Source organism: Amia ocellicauda, chromosome 9 (assembly GCF_036373705.1).
Source record: "Amia ocellicauda isolate fAmiCal2 chromosome 9, fAmiCal2.hap1, whole genome shotgun sequence".
Classification (NCBI taxonomy): domain Eukaryota; kingdom Metazoa; phylum Chordata; class Actinopteri; order Amiiformes; family Amiidae; genus Amia; species Amia ocellicauda.
In genome coordinates this window covers 39,689,072-39,713,731 of record NC_089858.1, presented here as the reverse complement: position 1 = coordinate 39,713,731, position 24,660 = coordinate 39,689,072, and the positions used below count along the sequence as shown (strand labels likewise).

Genomic DNA, 24,660 nt, shown 5'->3' with positions numbered 1-24,660 from the left:
ATTTAATTATCATTTCATTATAAGTCTTATTTTATTTTGTAAGATTAACCTGCTTTGCCATTTGTTGTAACCTGAACTTGAAACCGACAAAAGTAATTGGCATCCACCATTGTTTATTCCATATTGAATAGAAATCAGACTTTGCTTTTGATTTTGTTTTTCAACATGATATTGTAAATAATAAAACAAATGAAAATTGCATGGACACAAATGATGGGACCCTCAACCTAATATTTTGTTGCACAACCTTTAGAGGCAATCACTGCAACCAAACATTTTCTGTAGCTCTCAATGAGACGTCTGCACCTGTTAACAGGTAGTTTGGCCCACTCTTCCTGAGCAAACTGCTCCAGCTGTCTCAGGTTTGATGGGTGCCTTCTCCAGACTGCAAGTTTGTATATAAACGTTGCCGGGTGGAGACGCACTTACAGCGGTGGGCCCGCTAGGCACTCCACTTGTTGCAGAGGCGTTCCAGTTGTTGTGTGCCCCCGGTGCAAACACTGACCGGCACCTCTGCTGCACGTCTCCCTGTGCACATGCGTGTGCGCTTGGTGCTCGTCGATGAGCTCCTCTCGCCCCCGCCACTGTGCCGCTTGCGGCCAGCGCACCTTGCCCGCCTGGAGTGGGGAAGTCTTATGCACCGTCTGTCTGGGCACCGACAGCGGGCGTGATTTGGCCGCCATCTTACCAGGCGCCGCCGAACTCGCTGCGGTGCTCGGCGATCCCCACTCCGGTGAGTGACGGGGGGGCCTCGGGGGCGCTGGATCTTTGCCTCTCCCTGAGCCTCCTGCGCTGCTGTGCCGGCTGACGCTCCTGCACCTGCCACGGTAGCTGCCCCCCCTGCGACAGCCATGACACCCCTGCCTGACGTGCCCACAGTGCGCACTGCCATGGCTGCTCACACCCCCACGCGTGCACACGAACGACAGGGAAGAGCAGTGGAGCGACGCACACGGGTTGCCTCCCCCTCTTCCGAGTCTTCGCTGGCCTCCTTCAGGCTCAGCGGATAGGGAGCGCGATGAAGCCATCATCGCACTCAATAGCAAGATGATCCAACTCTGCTCTTTCCTGGCCACGTAGGCAGCGCAAGCAGCACAACAGGTGCCGCCCCCCCCACACCATGACGGTTCCCCGCCGGCTCACGCTGCGCTGGTGGAGACTGAGGGGAGTCTGTCTGCCCCATCCCAGGAGGAAGGCCGCAGACGGGCCACCTGTCTCTGGGTCCTCACGAGGACTCTGAGCTCAAGGCGGAGCTCATGGAGTAGGAGCTCTTTGCTCCTACCCCTCCTCCTCCATTGAGCGTGGATGCCCCTCCTGCTCCCACGGGACAGGACAGGGAGCTCTGGGCAGTCTTCCAGAGGGCCGTGGAGTCTCTCCAGCTCCCCTGGCCCTCTGATCCTGCCCCGCCGCGTTCCAGGTTCTAGAGGGGATAGCGCGCGCAGTGACCCACTGAGGGCTACCTGGGACCATCCGGCAACAGCCCAGCCCACCTACCGATCTCCGCCAGCGCATCACTGGCAGGCAGGTGCCCCCCTAGGCTCACCGCCCTGGCCCCCGGCAGCCCACGGCGGCTCGAGGCGTGGCCACATTGTGGGCCCTTTTTCAAGGTGCCCCCTTGGCAGACATTTGTGCAGCTGTAGCTTGGGCCTCGCCGCTTACATTTGCCCGAATCTACAGATTGGATGTGACGGGACCGGTCCCTTCCATTGAGAACCCGGTGTTGGCTGCAGTCGAGCCCCAGTAGCCTACGGGCTCTGGCTCCTGCCTTTCCTCTCCCAGTCTGCCCCTGTAAGTGCATCCTGAGGGAGCTAGTGAACCGTGACTTTCCCTTCCAACGGACTATGCCTTCCAGTCGAGCACCCACGTGAGCTGCTCCTGGATGTACGGACAGCCCTGTCAATGTATTCCCAAGGCTTGTCATGCAGCCTACAGGTATGTTGCCTTACGAGGCCACCCTGTATATAGTTTGTTCATTATAACTGTGTTGCGGTGGTGCATGCGTCTGGCCTGTACCCCGCTTTGGATATATATATATATATATATATATATACACTCACCTAAAGGATTATTAGGAACACCATACTAATACTGTGTTTGACCCCCTTTCACCTTCAGAACTGCCTTAATTCTACTTGGCATTGATTCAACAAGGTGCTGAAAGCATTCTTTAGAAATGTTGGCCCATATTGATAGGATAGCATCTTGCAGTTGATGGAGATTTGTGGGATGCACATCCAGGGCACGAAGCTCCCGTTCCACCACATCCCAAAGATGCACTATTGGGTTGAGATCTGGTGACTGTGGGGGCCAGTTTAGTACAGTGAACTCATTGTCATGTTCAAGAAACCAATTTGAAATGATTCGACCTTTGTGATATGGTGCATTATCCTGCTGGAAGTAGCCATCAGAGGATGGGTACATGGTGGTCATAAAGGGATGGACATGGTCAGAAACAATGCTCAGGTAGGCCGTGGCATTTAAACGATGCCCAATTGGCACTAAAGGGCCTAAAGTGTGCCAAGAAAACATCCCCCACACCATTACACCACCACCACCAGCCTGCACAGTGGTAACAAGGCATGATGGATCCATGTTCTCATTCTGTTTACGCCAAATTCTGACTCTACCATCTGAATGTCTCAACAGAAATCGAGACTCATCAGACCAGGCAACATTTTTCCAGTCTTCAACTGTCCAATTTTGGTGAGCTTGTGCAAATTGTAGCCTCTTTTTCCTATTTGTAGTGGAGATGAGTGGTACCCAGTGGGGTCTTCTGCTGTTGTAGCCCATCCGCCTCAAGGTTGTACGTGTTGTGGCTTCACAAATGCTTTGCTGCATACCTCGGTTGTAACGAGTGGTTATTTCAGTCAAAGTTGCTCTTCTATCAGCTTGAATCAGTCGGCCCATTCTCCTCTGACCTCTAGCATCAACAAGGCATTTTCGCCCACAGGACTGTCGCATACTGGATGTTTTTCCCTTTTCACAGCATTCTTTGTAAACCCTAGAAATGGTTGTGCGTGAAAAGCCCAGTAACTGAGCAGATTGTGAAATACTCAGACCGGCCCGTCTGGCACCAACAACCATGCCACGCTCAAAATTGCTTAAATCACCTTTCTTTCCCATTCAGACATTCAGTTTGGCGTTCGGGAGATTGTCTTGACCAGGACCACACCCCTAAATGCATTGAAGCAACTGCCATGTGATTGGTTGGTTAGATAATTGCATTCATGAGAAATTGAACAGGTGTTCCTAATAATCCTTTAGGTGAGTGTAAATAATGTGTTAAACAGCAAGACTGTGGCTCCATTCTGAAATTGTAGAATGGAGCTCACTAACGCTGTTCTCAGCTGATGGCGCTTGAGTTTCGCTACCTCACTGTGTACATAGTTCATTGGTTAGCAGGTCTGTGGCCCGCTCTGGCTGTGTGCCATAGAGCAAGAGTACGCTGCTGCTGCTGCCCTCAGCGGTAAGTACGTGAGCAGGCTCTCGTGTTCCGCTGTGTATATAGTTCCTTTGTTAACACAGTAGAGCTAATGTTGCCTTGCGTTAGCCGGTCTAACCAGCAGGCGTCAACTGCTCCTGTGTTCCATGGGCGGCACACGAGTTCGTTCCTGCACCCCGTGGTGTATATAGTTAGTTTGTACGAAATCTAAATTGTCAGCACAATGGAGCTCTTCCACTCTGTACTGTTTAGTTGAGTTGGATGCTCTTGTGCTGCGCGCTGACAGCATGAAGGTCTTTCTGTCACGCGATATGTATATATTGTTCAGCTCGGCTACTCTTTTGACAGGCAGCTATGCATTATGTTGTTTTTATCTCATTGGGTCTGTGGCCCCGCTCCTATTGGATCAGGGGTCCACTGCCATGATATTGCGCGGAGGCCGCACAAGTGCTTGATTGCCTACGCCTGACATTGTGCAAGTAGATTACAGACTCGCTCCTAGCTGCACTAGTAGAGCAGCCGGCCTTGCTCTAGTAAGCAGAGGGCGTAAGAGTTAACCTCTGTATATGCTGATTGCAGACAGTTCCCAGTAGAGCGTGACTACGGTCCTCGCTCCTGGGCGGCTCCGGTGCAGCCCTACAGGGCCCCTGAGGTTACTGACTGGAGTTGTGTTGCCGAGGTCCCCTAGCGGTGCACCTCGGGGCAGGCTCCCTTATCAGCTCGCTGCCTCCTCCCTTGCGACATTTTTGTTATACAGTAACTCCTCCTCCTTGTGCAGTGTTCCCAACTTGAAAGATAATGATTGGTTGCGTATGCAACCCCAGTTATCTGAAAAAGGAAACACTGCCCAAGGGTTGCAAGGTCGCGCGGGAGTCCTGGCTCCCGGCAAAAGAGGACGAACCTGCGCTGACATCACGTTTTATAGGAAGTGGGAAGTGACCTGTTCTGAGTGACGAGCGCAAGGGCCAATGACAGCTTTGATAGAGTGACATTTGGATGGGGTTCCTACGGAAGTGCGCAGAAACCCCTCCCCCTTGGGCAGTGCTTCCTTTTTCAGATAACCGGGGGTTACATACGCAACCTTGAACTTCATAATATTTTACTGTTTTCACAGGAACATCAATCTGCTTGGAGATGGTCTTGTAACCTTTACCTTTACCATGCTTGTCTATTATTTTCTTTCTGATCTCATCAGATAACTCTCTCCTTTGCTTTCTCTGGTCCATGTTCTGTGTGATGCACACAATGATACCAAATGGCACAGTGACTACTTTCCTCCATTTAAATAGGCTGAATGACTGATTACAAGATTCAAGATTGGAGACATGTGTGACACTAAAGAAACTATTTAGTTTGGAATATCACTATAATCCAATTATTTATTATATTTTCTAAGGGGTACCAACAAATGTGTCCAGGCCATTTTAGAATATCTTTGTAGAATGAGCAATAATTAATCTCTTTTCACAGCTTCTTTGCTTTATTCTATGACATACCAAAGGCATGCAAGTATACATGATGCAATAGCTTTTAATTTCATCACTTGTCAGGAGAAATTAAGCATTATTTCAATGAGCTGTAAGGGTACCAATAAATTTGAGCACATCTGTAACAAATATAACGCTCTGTATTGCTGGAAGGTGTTGTAAATTAAATTTTGCAAAAAAAAAATATTGGACTGATCCTGTTCTGCAGTCTAGATGCAGTGTCTTTTGAGACATTGAGTCTGAGACCATTAAAGTTTTCCAGTATTTTATAATCAGTTCTTCATCTATAGGTGTCAAAGAATTACTCTAACCTCTAATTCTAGTTCAACATTAATGGCTTTTAAGAAAGGATTTGTACAAAGAAAAAAAAAATCTCCAGTATTAATCTATTGAAGAACAGTATATTGTTTTGTATTATAGCCATGATACATAACTCCTATGCTTCTGTGATTTTTTCATCCAAGAGAAAATTAATTCTCAATGATAAGAGATTACAAAGTAGTCTGTGTTGCAAAGCACAGTATCATAACAACTAAATTCCTTTATTCTTTCTTAGAGTAGCTTTTTATTAAATACATATTTTGATCAGAAAAATGCTACAGGAAATTAGTATGATGCTATCAATGTATGCAAGGTAGACAAGAAAAAGAAACCAGAAATTACAAATGATACACATGTCCATTTCAAAGCTCATACGAGTATGCAAACAATAGACAATTGTGTTGCAATGAACATTCATTCTAAGAGGTTACCGCAGAAGACAGAGATAAGTAACCTTCAATTTTAAATTCAGATGGAAAGAAAAACACAAATAAAAATGAAAAAGAAGTCTGTGCAGCCATCACGGGAGCAACAACTGCAGTTGATTAAATCAAGCCTGTTCAGACAACAAGTGAAGTGGCACGGCCAGTAAAAGTTATATTCCCATTTCCATAAGCCATTAAATGCAGAGACACAGAATGTGACAAAACACATTACACGTAACAGCATGAGATCTTCATACTTGCGAGACCTTACTGATAATTCTAGAGCAGCAGAAGAATTCACGCATTAGACTAAAACTGACGGCAGCAGGGAGCGGGGTAATTACTCCCACTAGAGACTCCTGACAGAAAACTGATTTTGGGCACAAAAGACAAATCAATAGATTTATTGCCATAATTACTGAGAGACAATTGCACTATGAACATAGGCTCATGGACTGTGGGACGAAAATACTTAAAACAAGATTAATGTAAGAGTTTAATGTATCAGGTGACCTTTGGAGAAGTTTTTAAGGCGTTTGCTCAAACTTGATGTGCTTCTAGGATACCGAAATTCACCTTCACAGAGATTACATATCACTGTTTTTGTCCGTTGAACCATCCGAAAGCATTTTAAAACAGCAATTCATTAATCCACCTTTCTTCTCCATCTCCATCTGCGGTTCAATTACGGGTGCACAGAACGCTCAAAATTGAGAAACACAATGTGTGTTAAAATATGAATGTTATTCATGTTAAATCAATCACACGTGTTAATACCGACTGCCCTATTAAAAATTGTTATAGCCAAGTTTTACAATTTTCTATTACATATAATCCTTCCAATGATTTTAATTTTAACAGTGCATTTGTTTACACCAGTGTTCAACTTTACAATGCATGTAGCCTGCAATGCACGAGAATGATCTCGGTGTTGGTTTTATTGATAAGGAATAAGGACCAAATCCAAGGCTGCCACCTAGTGACACATTATTATTTTGTTCCAACATAAACCACTGAGATTTTTTTTGAATTTTGGAATTGGAGTCAGGCACTCAATTAATTAAAGTGACGGGTCTTTATACAGTGGTGGGTTTCAGACAACCCCAATGCTTCATAAGTCCTGAGATTCTTAATCTGTGAGCTACAAGAAGAATATGGAGAAGGATGATTTATGATCTCCTTAGCCAAATATTTATCCATGTGAGAATGAGCCAGGAATAAGTGTTGCCTTATTTCAAACTGTGTGAGAAGCTTATTTAGGACAAATACACAGCCTGTGTTTAAATATACAGGTAAACAGCCGTTCACTTCTTTAACATGTAAAGTATAGAGTCTTACCCCTCTGGGCCCATCAATAGTGAACAGTGGGAATCCAAGACACACCACCGCAGTGACGTACTCCATCAAGGAGACCTGGGAAGAAAGAATCCCAGCCAGATTAATCAATGAAAATATAACCAGGCTGACCCAGTGAGACTGAGATCTTGTTTTTGGAAGACAGTTTTGTTTTTTTGCCCTCGTAACACTGGCTCAGCTTTATACAGATGAAGTTCAGGCCGTACAGATGCAGAGGTACTCACGTGACAGCTGATGAGCGCTCCCACATTCCAGCCCACCAGGATGATGGGCTTGTGGGGGAAGTGACTGTGCACCTGTCCATCAGAGACACAAAGAGTTAATGAGGAGCCTCCCATCACAGTGGGAATCTAGGAAAGTACACAACCTATGGGAAGGCCTTAATATGTTCCTCTTATACAGCATTTGTCATGCAGTTAGCTTTGAACTAGACATAGATCAACCTAGGCCCATCACAGCAAATACTGTACTAGGAGACACTGTAAGAAGCTGAAAAACAAAAAAGCATGTTCTCAAATCTACCAAGGTCATGCACTCCTACCTCCAGGACTTTGCTCCTCACTGCGCCCACCATGTGTTCCAGGCACTGAGTGAGGCTCACATTGGCCCCGCTGTTCACCAGGTGAGTGGAAATGGGGATGACCTGAGCCAAAGACACACAACCGGACAATTTAGAGGCAGTATTACCATTTAACACTCGAAAAATACGTCGTAAATAATTTCACACCAGCGCCTTGGGTGGTTTTGAAGCTCCCCCACCCTCAAGTTATTTTAGGTAAAATACTCAATTCATGGGAGGTTACTGGTTGAGGGGGTAACCTGAAACCAGGAGAGATTTAGACAATTCATAGGGCTCTTACAGCAATATTAACATTACCTGCATTCCATGTAAAAGAATGTATTAAAAATTTAAAAAAAAATCTTTCATGGCAAGACTTTGTGAATGGGTAAAAAAGATCTCTAGGCTGATGACATAGTAATGTACTTTCCATTGGCTATACATTTACATCAATACATGTACCCTTTAAGTCTGCTGCAGAATCAGAAACGTAGGCCTATGACAGTTTTGTAAAGTAATTTCGTCCCAAGCGTCTCTGTAGGGACAGCTCTTGAAGCAGAGAGAGACTACTAGATGAGGCTGCAAATCCATAGTCAGTGCTGGTGTTGAGCCTGTGTTAGAAATCCAGTCATGTGATCTCAGAGTGGGAGGAGCAGCAAGGAGAGATGTGCTCACCTTCCCTAGGCAGGACAGCTGCGACTGCCAGAAGCGTAGGCGCCGCGAGGTGGAGAAGACAGGATTGGTTGGCCCGGAGGGTGCAATCAGGATGAGAGGGGAACCGGGAAGCTTGCTCTGAAATCGAAGAAAAGAAAAAAAAGGAATTAGTCCAACTTCTTAATTGCTTTCATTCTCTGAAGAAAGCCTTTCATATAGAAGAGCATCTAATTGACCTCCTGCAATATAAAATGGATACCACCTCTCCCAACCCGACTTTCTACTATTGCCCTAAGTTTACATAAAGGCAAGTCATAATTAGGCTGCTTTTGAAGGATGGGGAGAGCTTTGTCTGCAGAAGTAAGCGTGCCACTGTAATCCTTGAAAAAAGGAATGGATAGAAGTCCTCAAGCTGGTGTAATAGCACGCAGTGTTAGAACCAGCTTGGCAGTGCCAGTAGCATGCAGATCCATTATCATTAGTGGAGGGTGTGTGCCAACGTACTGGCTTGTTGTGAGACAGGACGCCCACCGCCGGGTCCCAGGGCCTCTTGAGCAGGAGGGACAGGGCCTCTGCGCCCGCAGCGCCTGTCTTGACCGAGGATGACAACAGCATCCTGTCGATCAGCGTGGGCACCTACGAGAAACACAGACAAATGCTGATACCTTCACTTTCGATTATCCAAGCCTGAAACAAGAACATTAGCACAATAAAGTTTTACTGAGCTTCTGTATTGTAGCAAGCCCCTTACATCCAAAGAATGGCAGGGCCAAATACTGAAGTAAGCAAAACATCAATATGAAGAATGACCAGCCAGGATTGTATCTGACATTCTTAACCCAAACCCTCAGTAATTACTTTCCCACTTCCCGAGGCAATCATAGCCCAGCTAAACAGACTGAAATCCATTGCCTAAGAGGTAGTTGTCTGCCATGCTGCCTAAAACCCCAAAAGATCTGAAACAGCTCTATATAAAATTGTCATCTTACTAGTGAAATAAACCCTGTCGTTTATCATGTCCCTTCTGTGACATCCATCTCTGAGCTCACTAATTAACTACAGTAGAACAACAAATGAATACAACTAAAAACCTCTCTGCTAGATCAGTGTTTCTCAACAGGTGTAGGATGGGTGCAGGTGTTCCGTGGGAAAAAAGAACTTTACATTTAAATTAAACCCCCATTCACATTTGAAATAGTGAACTAAAGTTAGGTAATACAATGTTGTTCATAACTCATACCATTGACAAACATTGGGCTTATAAACCAATAAAACATGTTTCACTAAAACCCTCTAAACCAATAGAAAGTATTTTTTAAAGCGACGCTGCATTTGCATATGCTTCGGTTAGTTATGCAGATTACCACATACCCCGGCATAGAAGCGCATTTTCACTAAAAAGAAAATTAAATCGCTTTTCAAAATTCACAAACTAAAGAAATTATGGTAAATGTTTGCCGATGACGTTGACTAAACATCAGCAGTTGAATGGCGATCACAGTGAATAATATAAAGAAAACGAACCTCTCAGACAATGTTGGATAAAACTGAAATTATAGCCGATATTTATGAATATATATATAGGCTATACTTTACATATGATATAAATCTCCCCCCCAAATTGATTTTATTATAATCGTAAGAGACATAACTTATTAGAAATGTACAATTCTTCATACTTTAAGTTGGCATTCATTTTATAAATATGTAAAATATATGTATAGTAACAAAGTAAATAACTCTGAAGTGTACATTATTTTTCAGTTTTTGTAATCTAAACTTTTTTTTTTTTTTTTTTTTCCTCTAACCTCGGACAGTTTACCGCTTACCTTTGTACCATTTCAAGTTATTCACTGGACTTGAACTGCTTAAATTTCAATAAAAACTGGGAAAATGGGGGTTTACCGTTTTAATGACAGTGGTTTCAGTTTTCAGTATTCTGACATGATTTTTCTTGCCTTTTATATTATATTCATATATCAAAATAAGGTTAAACTAGTTTATTTGAATTAATACTTTGATTAATAATTTAAAATGAATACAATTATATATTAGCTTATCTCAGTTGGTTTATAGTGTTTTTCTCTCAATTTGAATAGGAGTGCATTGCAATGTTTAAGATTGTCACTTTAGTCCAAGTCTTTAGTAAAAAAAACATGGATACACTGTTTTTCTGTTCCAAAAATCCAGTCTAAACCTAAATTTATTTCAGGCTGCCCATTGCAATTGAACTTAAAAGTTTATGTAGGCCTATTTTGTATTTTTGTCAGTAATGATTTGCCTGTTGGAAATGCACAGTGCAATGACTGCCTATGTACAATTAGCAATATAAAAAGCAATACAATCTGTGATTTAACTGCAGTTTTAAGATTATATAATGTGGTGTGCCTCTAGATAATTCCAAATGTCTGGATGTGCCTTCTGTAAAAAAAGGTTGAGAACCACTGTGCTAGACGATTTGTTTTTTTAGTTTTTTTTATACAGGATTTCGTAGGTAGATCATTCTTTGGAAAATACTTGGCTGCATTCCTTCGGTGACTGGCTGTCCTGCTGAAACTGGGCTGGATTTAGGGTGCCATCTCACCTTGCTCTTCAGGGTCTGCAGGACATCCAGGTAGGCAGCCAGCATGGGCAGGCTGAGAGACTCCACCAGGGTGGTGTGCAGCCACTGGGTGAGCTTAGTGTCCCAGTTGATGCTGGCCAGCGCGTGACGCACCTTCCTGGCACACTTGTCCACTGCGATGCGCCGCAACACCGGCTCATTACACGCCTGAGGGTGGACAGGAGGGCTGTTAGGACTGTGGTGTCAAACGGGGAAAAGCAAGACCAGAAACTCTTTGATTCATAAGCTGGGCATTCACTCTTCATTGGGATATTCTACATTCAAATCTCTGGTGCTGAAGAGGCACCAGTCCAACCTGATTCATAGGTAACCCTGAATCAGTTCATGATAATTTAACCAATTTTACACCTGTACCATCTGTTGCAAATCTGTTGCATTACAAATACACAAATCTTATAACAAAGCAAAAAGGTTTAATCACGACCTCTGGGAGTGTTTATGAAGTTTTGCAAATTTCCACAGATGTTGCCTTAATTGGTTATGGAAATGAAAGTGGAAATTAGGGTTTTAATCAAGTATGCTTTTTTTTTTACTGTTATAATGTAGAAATGTAAAGCATACAACTTGGCTTATACGATCTATTCAAAATAAATGGGGAGGAAAAAAAAAAAAAAAAGTGTTCGAGTAAAGTCATTATTAGTGTCCTACAATAATGTCTTCCTAACCCATTATTCATAAACTATTTTAAATTGAAGAGATTAGGTACGCTTTAACATTATTCTGTTGATTTACAATTATCTGCACACAATAAGAGTGGAAGACAAAAGGCTGGATATATAATAGTCATTCCACAAAATAGCTCAAAACAGAAGAGAGTGCATCCTGATCAGCTAGTTTTGGAAAACTGCTCTAGACACAGATCCTGTGAGCAGCATCACTAACAGAACATTAAAGTGTGACTAAGTTATCTGGGGGTGTGGGGGGGCATGGGGCTACACAGGCCTGAGTCTCTTAAAAACGACTAACTCCCGAGATAACGTTGCTATGAAACTGGTCCACCTTGGGGCTATATGAGCCATGGACCTTAAAAAGGTGCTAGTTAAAATAGAGGAAGTCAATGAAGGGAGGTTTTCAAGGCTGCGGTCAGGATTTCTATGTTAACTCAGAGCGAAAGTGTAAGAGGTAACCACAGAGCTAGAGATCTCACCCCCTCGTTGGCCAGCCGTGCCTGTCTCTCCGCCTGCAGGGCCTTCAGGACCTTGTTGAACAGCTTGTTCTGAGCCATGGACCAGCCCGTCCTGCAACACAGCCAAAAAGACATTAGGATCATTCAAACATTATTAAAGAGAAAAAACAAAATTCAGTCACAGCTGTTAAGCACTAACTATCCCCATTCTTTGAAAGTGAACTTTACTAATTTTCCAAATTTAGTTTGCATCAGGAGCAGGGGATAGTCACAAGTCAAGCCTTGTTGATGATGTACCAGTCAAGCCTCTTACTTGTTGACGTGTTCCTCCCAGTCATCCGGAGGCGGGGGCGCGTCAGCATCTGTCCGGGCAAACAGGACGTGCCTCTCGCACTCATTCATCACGCTCCGCGCCTTCTGGTTGTCGTACAGGGGCATGGGCGTGGGTGTCACCGTCTCCACGTCGAGGGGCATGTCCGTCTCCCTGGAGAAGCAGTGCAGGGAGAGCATATTCTGAGCCACACTCGGTTCATACAGTAACTAACAAAGCGATGGACATGGCTCTGAGAGAAACTGTGTAGACAATATGTTGAAACTAGGTTGGTTCAATGTGAAGAGGGGGTATAGGATAAGGGAGTTATGGGAATAATGGGAATGGAAAAGGGACAGAGGATGTGTACCTGTGGGTATAATTGTTTTGTGGCTTTATTACTCATTTATTGACGTTTTGTTTAACCTATTTTGCACTGCCCATACAGCCCGGACTGAATCTGCGAGTCAGTAGGCCCTGATGATTTGATAGTGCCCATGCCATAAATACAGCCTTTACTCACACAGTGGTGTCCTGCTGGCGCCGGGGTGTGACAAACAGCATGCGCGTCGGCCGGGCGCTGCTGGCGTCAGGGTGGGCGCTCCAGGGCTTGGCATAGCTGTGGTCCAGGAACACCAGGTCCAGCTCGCGCTCGTGAACAGACAGCTGGAAAAGCAGGGAGGTGCCCATCCTCCGCGCAGAGGTCTGGAAGTCTCTCTCCCCACCGCGGTACATCTTTCGACCAGGACTTCCACTGATCCCAGGAACTCAGGGCCGCTCTCAACACCTACTGGAGCTGAAGGGCACACGACATGTGAGCCAATGATGGTGAACCAACTGCACCATATCCACTGATGAAATGACAGCAAGCAGACATGTTTATAAAGTGCACAAAGATTGTCCACCAGTCAGAACATATGTTTCTAAAACAACATAGATAGCATAACACCAGATATCAAAGATGGATATTGTTTAACACTAAAGTATGTGATTTTTGTTTTCAATTCATGCAAGTATTCCTTTCTTGTATTTCACAACGCAATGATTACACTTATCAACAGGCATATACAGATGGGTGACAAATTAAAGGAAAAACCTGAATAAATGAGTGGAGGAACATAATGAATGCAAATGCCTCCAAACAGGTGTACTGCATGGTACAATTAAGCAATTAACATCCTATCATGCTCTGTGGCATGTATAAAAAAAGCTAAGCAGGCCCAGTTGACCTCGATTTTGGATCAAGATGGCAATTACAAAGACAAATGCACATCTGAGAGGTCAGTGGTACAAAAACCACTGATCCCATGAGGGAATATCTTTTGGAAGAATGGTGTTCATCCCTCCAGTAGAGTTCAGAGACTCGTAGAATCTGTGCCAAGAGCATTGAAGCTGTTCTGTTCTGGTATATATATATATATATATATATATATATACACACACATACACACTACCAGTCAAAAGTTTTAGAACACCTACATTTGTCCAGTTTTTATTGAAAGTTACACAGTTTAGTGTACTTTTCACTGTTGTGTTGTTTGCCAAGTGTTTGGTATCCCATGAAAGCTGAGACTCTCAGCTTTCTAACGATGTGAAGCATTCTCTGTGTGAAAATGTTGGTTTTTATACTCCTCCCACATTTACGCCGCCCCCTCCGCATTCGGAAATGGTGGGGGGTGTAAATCGGATGTGTTTGAGAATGAAACACTCTGGTAGCCAAGAGAGTAAGCTTTCAAACAATGTGCACATTGTAGGACTAGTGTAACTTCTATGCACAAGAGCTGCTTGTAACACTGCCAAATAATGCTTAAGAGGGTGTAGTAACACAGTATATAACTCTGAAATGTACATTATTTTTCAGTTTTTCATAACATAAACTTTCTTTTTTTTTTTTTTAACCTCTGACAGTTTACTGCTTACCTTTGTACCATTTGAACTGCTTAAATTTCAATAAAACCTGGAAAAATTGGGGAGTTCTAAAACTTTTGAAACAGGTTAAATTCAGCAGTTCCCATAGGTTCCCTCTGCTGGGTAATGCATTTTCACATGAAGACTCAACCATGAGCACCAAGGAGCTTTCAAAAGAACTCCAGGTCAGAGTTGTTGAAAGGCACAGATCAGGGGATAAGTATTCAAAAACATTATTTGAATATCTCTTGGAGCACAGTTGAAGACAATCACCAAGTCTACATCAGGCTGTCCCTACAAACTGGATGACAAAGCAAGAAGACTGATCAGAGAAGCTACTAAGAGAACAATGGCAACTTTGCAAAGGCTACAGGCTTTCATGGCCAAGACTGGTCAAAAAGTGCATGTGACAACAATATCCCAACCACTCCACAAATCTGGCCTGTATGGTAGGGTGGCAAGAAAGAAGACATTACTCAAGAAGGCCCACGCTAAATCCCCAAAAAACACTCAGGAGATTCTTTAGGCATGTGGCAAAACAAAAAAAAAGTTGTCTGACTAAAACAGAACATTTTGAGCTAAATGAAAAAGCGTTATGTTTGGCGCAAACCCAATAGAGTGCATCACCCAAATAACACCATCCCTACTGTGAAAAATGGAGGTGGCAGCATCATGTTATGGGGACATTTCTCATTGGCATGGACTGGGGCACTAATCAGGATAGAAGCAGAGTTTTCCTACAGCTATATTGAGGTCAGCCACCAAAAATCGGTGCCGCCCGGCCAAACACATGCGTGAACGTCGACGAAAATGTACACAAAACCTTCTTCTACAGGGCTGAAAGAAAAAGTGTGAGAAAAATTAAACATAACTCAAAGTACAGAAATGTCCTTGAGGAAAACCTGCTGCCCTCTGCGAGAAAGCTGAAACTAGGATGGAAGTTCACCTTTCAGCATAACAACGACCTGGAGTGGCTAAGGAACACAAAGGTAAATGTCCATGAATGGCCCAGTCGCAGCCCAGACCTAAAGCCAATTGAACATTTGTGGCGTGACTCGAAGATTGACGTCCATCAACGCTGCCCAAAGAACTTGACAGAGTTTGATCAGTTTTGCAAAGAAGAATGGTCAAATACTGCCACATCTAGTTGAATCAAAGCTGTAATTGCTGCCAAAGGTGCTTCCACCAAGTATTACCTCAGAGGGGTAGATAACTGGAACAACAATCTCATTGAAATGCATACAACTTTGAGGCACTGACAAGAAGATGTGTAAAGGAGCGTTTCTATAGGCTGTACCATGCTGTTGAGTGTCATGTGATCTTTAGTGATGAGAAATATACCCACGTGTATAGCGCAGCACACTGTACAAGCGGGAGACAAATGTATCATTCAAGATCATATAGCAGTAGTAGGTGGTATTTGTGGTCACAGAGATGCCTTGGTTAGTCTGAAATAATACGATTTCCTAAAAAGCCATGAATTGTTTATGTAAAACAAAGATCAGATTAGATAGCAATTAAGCGTTAAAGTGGAAACGAAAGAAAAAGGTTAATGCGCAGTGTGTTCTTAATGGCCAAACCTACAGCTGATCAATATTCTGAGTAGGATGTATAGTATCGATATATTTTCATACTAACACTAACTCATTCAATTAAAACTATAGGAAAGCCGAGCCTATATTTCCATGTTTTCCCTCCTAACAAGTACTGTAAACTATACAACACTGTAACACCAACCCAGCAGGTGCGATTTCGTACAATTGCACGCAAACTGACTTCAACAACAGAGATGAGCATGTATTTGCCTCTATTGTGTGTAGCTTTTATAATAACAGGCACATCTTAATCACCAGTGTCAGTGAAGTTAGGAAAGATGTACACAGGAACACGATGAAAGAATAAGAAAATTGCCTCTCCGGGTCTAACCTATTGTGTAAAGCGCAGACACGCTGCAGAACACAGGGCTCCGCTTGGCTGGAAAGTCCGGGGATTTTGCGGCCTGCACATAGAAAACATATGACTCCTCGAAATAAAACATAGCCAAAAATATATATGTATGTGCGTATATTGGCGATTTTAAAGTCAGTGTAAAATATGCCAAAGGTCTGTTTATATCATAAGGGCTACTCACAGACTATCTGGCGGCATCGTCGTTTGCGACTTCACGTCATTGTTTCAAGCCAAGGCAGCCAGCGATGTAATCCACAGCTCTATCACTTCCCCCCGTCAATGACACTGCGATTCGACTTTGAACAGTTAAATTATTTCAGATATTGGGATTGTAATCCGCCTTTGTTATGAATATTTCCTCGGCCTTCCCTTGTTTCAGCTCGCCTCCTGTCCCCGCCACCACAGTGCCCGCCTGGCTGCACGCAAACACGGGCGGGAGTCCCGCGGATCCGGACTCCCAAAGTGCAATGGAAAACTAGGAATGGATTTTCAGCTATCCGTCTTTCTTTCTTTCTTTCTTTCTTTCTTTCTTTCTTTCGTATTCTTTCGTATTCTTTCTTTCTAATGGTCTTTCTTCTTTCTTTCATTAATTTATGACCGTCTACGTGTAGTTAAGATGACTAGGCCTACTAGAAATATGGCCTACATAGTCTAAATGATTATTATTATTATTATTAGTAGTAGTAGTAGTATTACTGAGAAAACATAAGGCTATATGTTGCTCCCTGTCTCACTGAAAGCATTGGTTACAATATCTAGAAATTAAAGCTACAGTAATTTTGCTTTTATTTTATTTTAATGCAAAGTGTGTGTGTCTTCTAAGTTACATAGCCCCCCAATAACAAATGTATTTTAAACTATCGCTTGCGATACCTTATTTAGAAAAAATACAATCTTCATTTTGCAGTGTACAATGTGTATAGGACAGTTTGAAGTCAGTTTTAATGCCAGTTCGACTCTCTGGCCACTAGAGGGCGGGACAGGACCAGCTGTATCCATCCTGCTGTAGCGCGTTGGGTCTGTAAGCGAAATACACCGAGATCAGTATCCATGCAGAGACGGGTACAGTGTAAAGGGCCGTTAGTCATTTACATTCACTTCAGTTTCAACATCCTCTTCAAAACCTACGTTTAGAAAACCTGCAAGCCGATTGTTTTAGAAATTTACATTTTGTTTGAGGGTAGCAGGCCTTGCAATGCGAGCATTAGACGGTCTCTCCCCCGTATAGCGCAACCGTACATTACGTTTGAGGGACCCTTCATGTTTAGTCAGACTTTAATGTATTGCTTACCTAATAAAATTGCTTTGAACGTGTTGCGCTGGACTGTGCATATAGCTTGTTTATGATCTTCCTTTTTATTAAAAAATAAATCCCGTCGCCTAAAATGGTTACAATTTAGCTGGCATTCCAATTACCTCCAATTAGTAGAGTTTACGTTACTTAAGAGAATGCAGGCTGATAGGTCTGTGATTCCCATGATCAGATTTTGCATTGAATAGGTACCACGTTTACATATACTCTCGTCATTTGCCATAACCCATTATTTTAGCATCGGCAATCATTTGTGTATTGAGCAAGCTATAATAGCCACCAGCAAGCACAGAGCCGTTTCTTTTAACTGATCCTGGTATCAGGAAAGAAAATGCAGATCTATACATCTATCTATATATATTACCACTATACTATACCACTATGCACAAAAGTGCAGCAGGAAGCTCTTGGAGGAACAAACACCAGTGTATTGTGGCTGCCAAACGCTGAAGGTAGGTAAGCAGAACAAAAGGCTTAAATTCCAATTATCTTATATTTGTGTTTCCAAAAAAGGCTGAGAATGTTTTGTTTTTTTAATCAATTTAGATTTTTTTTTTTCTGGATCCCATTGACTCACACTGGCAACTTGTAGCACACTCCCACACCTCTCACTGCTCTGAAGCAGCTCTTCAGCCTTGAATTTGCCTCCTGTTGGACATGTTCTCATAGTTCAGCATTGCTGTGTATTTGTTCCTTCTTACCCATATGTTGATATTAGAAAATAATAGTTCTTTCGCAGGTTCATTCCCCAGTCTGACACTGAAAAAGCTCCTTCTGCTGTTTGGTCTGGGTGCGTTGTTGCATCTCTCTGCTTCTGTGTGAGTAAAACTGTAAACTTTTGACCCCCAGAGAGTTGGATTGCAATTAAGTTTTTCAAGCTGGTTGTTGCATCCAAAGAAGTGACTGGTTATCTACATCGATGCCGGTTTATTTAGTGTATAACTTTTAGGTCTTACTTCCAGTCTGTCTGCCCCGGGAGTAGATCACTATTTTATAATTATGTAAAAACTGCCCAAAGTGACTCATGGGTTAGTAGCATCCCACATCTGTGTTAAATAAGACAAAATTTAAATAGTACACTTTAAAAGTCTCATAAACACACATGTATAATATAAAATTATATATAGTGTGTGTGTTTCAATCAGCTGTTAATGAACTGTGAAAGTCTTGAAGAATGTGGCCTTTATTATCATATGATCACAAGCACACTGGCATCTGTGACATTTTTAAATCTTGCATTCATTACAAAGGGAAAAAAATAAGCTAGAAACATTGACATTGTATTTCTTGAAGCACATTTAGGGCAACAGAGTCTGAACAGAGAATACCGAGATACTAAACCTGGTAAAGAAGAGACAGTTTCTCAGCTCTCACACTCAAAACAATATGATCCAGAGAAACAGTCGTATCTCATGTTGTTTAACACTTAAAATAATGCATAAAAACATCTGACACAGACAGAAACTGTTTTGAGTTCATTAGTTTGTGTCTGTGTGTGTGTGTGGTTTAGAAGTAAATACACGAAGAACATAAAAACGAGAAACATACACACAGTACTGAAAAATAAATAATTGCATAAACAAAGACAGCAAATCCAAGCTAATGTCTTTCATTGAAGGTTGTGTTGCTTTAGTTTAGCCATTTTGACATAAACAGTTATTTTTCTGGTGGATGTCCAAAATAGTCACTTAGAATTATGGAATATGGGGGAATATTTATATACACTGGGAACAATCAATCAAATACAAACTTTAAATTAGATTTGATTTCTTACAGTATATTAACACAACAGTTCGACAGTGGTGTCAAAAATCCTTCATTGATGTAGATAGGCAGAACTGATGTTTGTCTATACCTGCTGTAGACTGCTGTGCTACAAGATAACACTAAAGAGGAAAAAATGGGGGCATCATTATAAATCTGTGCAGAAGAGTACACTGAAAAAATACACAACAAATTGATATAAAATTAATTATTACGGGAGAAATTATGCTTTTTAGTGTGTGAATCTCCTTTTATTTTTCTGGATGCCAAGTATCAGTTTTCAAAGGAATAATGTTTTTTAAAAAAAGAAATAAAAGGCTTGGCAAGTGACACCCATAATCACATTTGGGATCCTTTAAATTGACAGCAGACAGGCATGCACTAGATACATTTACAGCTTTCCCCAGCAGAGCCAACATTTCCCAGCAGGCTTTTCCATCACTTCACAAAGGACTCTCATCACAAAATAGTAGTAAAAAAATATATATATTTTAAAAAAGAGAAACAAACACAAATGTTCTCTCTGCATATTTGCATAAAAGGAGAACATTAAACTCTCCCATATTCATCTCTGACATCGCTTTTTTCTCTCACTGTAGTGTTTCCCAATTGTCCGCATAAGGGTTGCAAATCTGATTTGGCTCTTTGCACGCCGATTGTTTGTAGAAATATGGAAATCGCGCATCACAGCCTAGAGCTACTGCTCGGGTGCCACCCTTCTGCAAGGTCAATGAGGATCTTAAGATTACCGAAACAGAGCTGAAAACTGTGAGACCATGTGATCAGTTCAGCAAAGTCATAAAGGCCATCGCCAACTTAAAACACGCATAAGCTTCTGCAGAAATGCCATAGACAGACCCTCGAACACATAAAAATCCATTTTTATACAGTGCCTCACTCAGAGCAGTCATATATTGGCTTTTGCTCCTATGTCTTTTTCCTTTTAAAAAAAAACACCCTCCCCTGCTCACAATGAAATTACAAATATAGCTCTTTCTTGCTCTCCTACCGGAGGCTAAATAGCAAAATATATTCTTGTGAGATCTGCAGAACAGTGGTTTTGCAGTCGTGTCCCCAGTACTTTGAAATCAGTTTCGATCTGCAAAAACATGTTCCAAAACTTGTGCAGAAAATGTGCAGAAAACACTTGAATCATGGAACAGCCAAATTTTTCTTTTTAGAGTCCCCAATTTTGTGAATCAACTCCGCTGCCTGCCTCAACCCTCACACTTAATACAGGAAAGATGTACATTAGAAACATTTATCCCCCTGAAACCGAGAGGATAATTCTGTTGGTAACATTGCAAGAAACGTCTAAACCTTCCCTTTTTCCAGTTATTAAATCTATTGCCTGTGTGTCAAGTAGTGTGATGTGAAGCAGCCAACATACATGCTTAGTAGGACCATATCTATAGACAATAATTGCCGGCCTCCAGGCGCTCTCAGTATGCCAAAGGATCAGATCACTATAACTGGAGCACAGCCTCGGTGAGCAATATATTATTAGTTCACAGATACAATCGTGGAGTTGGATACCTTGAGTCACACATGATTAGGTTGTCAGATATGGTACAGCAGGCAAGACATGACAAGGAAGAGTTTCTCGCAGAGTTTAGAGACACAAGTAGTCTCTCAGACCGATCTCCCAGAGAGGAAGCTGGTGAATTTCTCATTGTCCGGGATGATGCACTCCGTCAGGCCAATCGGCAGCCAAAAAAACCCAAAACCCAATACAAACCAAACAAGTTTGCAAAAATCTTCTTTAATCACAATTTTAATTAAAAACAATGCTTCTTTTTTATTTTTTTCCCCCCCTTGGTGGTATACTGACCACATGGTTCAATTACAACTGGGAAGGGTACTTTGCCCACGCTGGAAAATAGAGGCCTTTGACGCTACAAACTGCTCTTTCGGAATGACGCCTTAATGAAAAACAGAAACAGATTTATTTAGTAATGCTTTTAAAACAAAGATTAACATTTCATTTATATACATGAGAACAGGCCACGCGTGTTGCTTCAGGAGCTGCCACAGCGGGGGAAAAAAAAAAAAAATCTACTTTTGAATCCCTTAACTTCCCAGACCTGTCCACGTCGAGACAAATCTGCCCATACGTGATCACGAAGGAGGCTCTTGCATTGATTGCCTCGGCCTGTTTTGTACAAAGGAAGACCATGACTATGTAGGAGTCAATCAGGTTAGTGTATACGCTGTGGTAGAAATGGGAGACAGCCGACCTCAAGAATTTGCTTGAAACTCATGCGTTTCATTCTCGTTAGGATTGCTTTCAGCTGAGCTTCCAAGGTCATCAGACTGGGATATAGATGAGCACCAATTCCAGAACAAGAAAACGTACAAATATATGGATCTCACACCCTAGGTCTGGAGTGTTAAAACATGTCATTACAAAGTGAAGACTAAAATACACCAAATTAAACCATTTAAATGTTTTAAGTGGAATTCCAATTCTGCAACCCCCCAACCAAAAAAAGCCCTGTAAAGCCCTAAATCCGCTAACTGATGAACATATACAAGGCTTTTCCAGACCACAGACTTCCAAGAAAAGTTCCCGTACTTCGATTAAACAAAATGCACCCCTGAAAAAGCGGATTACACAAAGTCACGTGCCGTTCTTCTCACTAGAGGGAGCCACTTCTCTGCTTTTCAGAGAAGTCCATTTACTAATGTAGCTTCAAGAATGTATGGTTTATAAAAAAAAAAAAAAAGAGAGGACTTACGTTGCTGAAATGTTAGTAATAGTAATACAGATGACTCAAGCAAACAACATGTATTAACCTGTTCTATGGCTGAAAGACCTGTATTGGTGCTGCTATAAGTGTGTCTGTGTGTGTGGATCAACAAAATAAACCATTTGAAACGCAACTTCCAGCAATTTTGTAGAGCATAAATACACAATACACCAATTCTTAGAAGTGGATTTCTTCTAAAAGCAACATGGTTTTGGGTCTAGGAGCTGTTTAGTCTGTACTGCATTGGCTGTCTGCACTTAAACTGAACCCTTTGCACCATTTTTTTCCCCACTAACAGACCGTAGTAGGTTTTTCATATCCTTAAACAATTGCATCATGTACAGTACTTTCCACATTCATTCACATAATCTGTTCGGGGTTAGGTCGCCGAGATCGAAAGCCTTTAAGTACAGACATCTTACAGTGTGTTCATATACAAAATAATAAATACCATAGAGATTCTTACTTAATAGTTTTATTTTTGATTTTTGTAATTATTGAATAAAAACAAGACTTCAATTTAGTTTTCTGCCATGTAAACTTATACAACTATTAACATCTAGTACTTCATTAAGGTCTTAAACGACTGGTGTCAGGCCCACTTAAGTTTATTTAGCGGCTCATTTCATAACGTAGCCTTTTGTTTTAGTTGCAACAGCTCTTGTGCAGTGTTAAGTAAGCGATCTAGAGAATTGCTGTGCTCTGAGTGCAACATCAGCCCAGAGGTTTGTGGGTTCAAATGCAGGTTGTGATTATTCAACTGTGCACCATCCCACTGCAGATCCTGACAGCATGTAACTTGTGCTGCAGCCTGGATGAGAACCCGGGTGGCAGAGAGATCAGTCGCATGATCCTTGATCTGCCTAGACCTGCAGACATCTAGGTCACCTGTGAGTTTGATTTTTTTATACATAACATCAAGGGCTTTGTCATCCCTTTGCCAGTTTTCTGTCCGCTTCGAAAGCAGCGCAATGAGAAATCCATAAAGCTGTAATGGATCAAAATATGAAATCAACTCAATTCGCTGAGTGGATGCCCCTCCATCCAAAGGCGCTGGGGTAAGATGTGGCCCAGCGAACAGCATCTCTTTCAGATGAGATTCCCCTCTCACCCAATCCTCCCACTTAAGCTCCAGAGGTTGTAGCCTGTCCTCACAGCTCATTCCTCTTTAGCTACGGGATTACACCTGCTGTTCTGCTCTAAACTAAGCAGAGCGACATCAGTCTGAGCTAATAACAGCAGAGCTCGAAAATCAATCACCTGCTAACCTATTTCCCTTCCCAGCCTCGCAGTGTGCAACGAATCGGGGAGCGTCTTTTCACAGCCGGCCTGCTGATAACGGCTCCTGCCCAGCCTGGCCTTAACAGCTGCTTGAAAAGAATGAAAGGAGTCTTGGGAGGGAAAAATACTAAAGCTCAGCACTCGCCACTCTCATTCGCGTTCTGCACAAAAGCGTCGCACGTCGTGGAGCGCAGATTTGATCGTTTTATAAAGAAAGGGGAAACCGAGCATGATCCGCTAAACGGGAGAGCAAAGCAAGTTCTCCTTTTCCGTGTCAAAAGCAGCAGGGGAATTTACAACTTCTGCTTTGTGTGTCTTGTGCTTTAATACAAAGCTGTGTAATGTGATACAATAGATCCACCAGAGTTTGAAACAGAAATGAAACCAATTTCTTGATCTAGATTATATATATATATATATAATGTGTATATTATATTTACACACACACTCACACAAGTCTTATCTTTATAATAAACAAGGAAATAAATATACAGTATAGGATTTAGTCAATTTGGCATAAAATTAGGACTAGAATATTACAAATGACATACACTTGTTAAATGCATATCAAAATAAGGGAAATCAGTTTTGTTTGCATCAAATCGTTTATACCCGTGATTTTTGCATGCTCTATCAAACCCATTCTTCAACCTCAACCTAAGACTCACCACCGCCACACAGATGGATATATTTATAGCCGAAGTAGAACAAAGAACCTTAACAGTAGGTTTGCTAACCCTGGGCCTGTCACAGCACTTAAAAGGGAATCTTCCTTCTGTTATTAAGCATTCGTTTTTGTGCTCAGAACAGAAAATAGATATTAGCTACACAAATACTTCTGACAAGGGAATGCCATCTTGTTGCACAGGCACAATCATTTTGCAACACTAATTTGCTTTCACCCTGCTCAGTGATGATGTTTTTTTCAGAAGTTTTGTTTTTGCTTTTGAGAATTGTTACTTATTGCAACACAGAGGGAGGGGAGTGCTTTGGATACAATCACTCCTTTACACAATTTTACAATGCAAAAAGCTTTTGAAGGCCAAAATGTTTATAAACGGAGGAAGTGTCTGTGAGTCTTCTAAAGATCTTAGGAAGGCAAGCTTGAAGTTAGGGGAAAACTCAAGACTATTAAAAACAGAGGGGAATCATCCATGTTTAGAGGGAGGAGATGCAGCAGTACTGTGCAATGGATTTATTGTGCGTTTGTTGGATTTATTTATATTTTTGAACATTACATTTTGCTCCTTTGTGATTTTCAAGAACCGTTGATTTTATTACTTTCCTAAAAAACACACACACACACACACACAGTGTTGCTAGCCCTACAATAAAAAAAAGGACCTTGAGTAAATAGAAAGTAAATAAACAGAAGGATAAAAACTTGCAGTA

General features: G+C 42.0%; 1 protein-coding gene across 5 annotated transcripts in view; it reads right to left on the bottom strand.

Annotated features, from left to right (window-relative positions):
* kansl3 (KAT8 regulatory NSL complex subunit 3) overlaps nucleotides 1–16,592 on the bottom strand; it is a 43,347-nt gene extending 26,755 nt beyond the window's left edge. For 3 of the 5 annotated variants that reach the window (XM_066714472.1, XM_066714473.1, XM_066714474.1), the window contains exons 1-10: nucleotides 16,343–16,591; nucleotides 12,827–13,099; nucleotides 12,307–12,477; nucleotides 12,015–12,105; nucleotides 10,829–11,014; nucleotides 8,749–8,880; nucleotides 8,266–8,382; nucleotides 7,573–7,674; nucleotides 7,256–7,327; nucleotides 7,014–7,088 (exon numbers count right to left, since the gene is read on the bottom strand). In XM_066714472.1, coding sequence (XP_066570569.1) covers nucleotides 7,014–7,088; nucleotides 7,256–7,327; nucleotides 7,573–7,674; nucleotides 8,266–8,382; nucleotides 8,749–8,880; nucleotides 10,829–11,014; nucleotides 12,015–12,105; nucleotides 12,307–12,477; nucleotides 12,827–13,038 — 1,158 coding nt within the window. In that variant the 5' untranslated portion in view covers nucleotides 13,039–13,099; nucleotides 16,343–16,591. Of the gene's footprint in view, nucleotides 1–7,013; nucleotides 7,089–7,255; nucleotides 7,328–7,572; nucleotides 7,675–8,265; nucleotides 8,383–8,748; nucleotides 8,881–10,828; nucleotides 11,015–12,014; nucleotides 12,106–12,306; nucleotides 12,478–12,826; nucleotides 13,100–16,342 lie in introns of all 5 variants that reach the window. The other 2 variants (XM_066714470.1, XM_066714471.1) reach the window with 1 other exon arrangement.
* Between the last annotated feature and the right edge of the window lie 8,068 nt (nucleotides 16,593–24,660).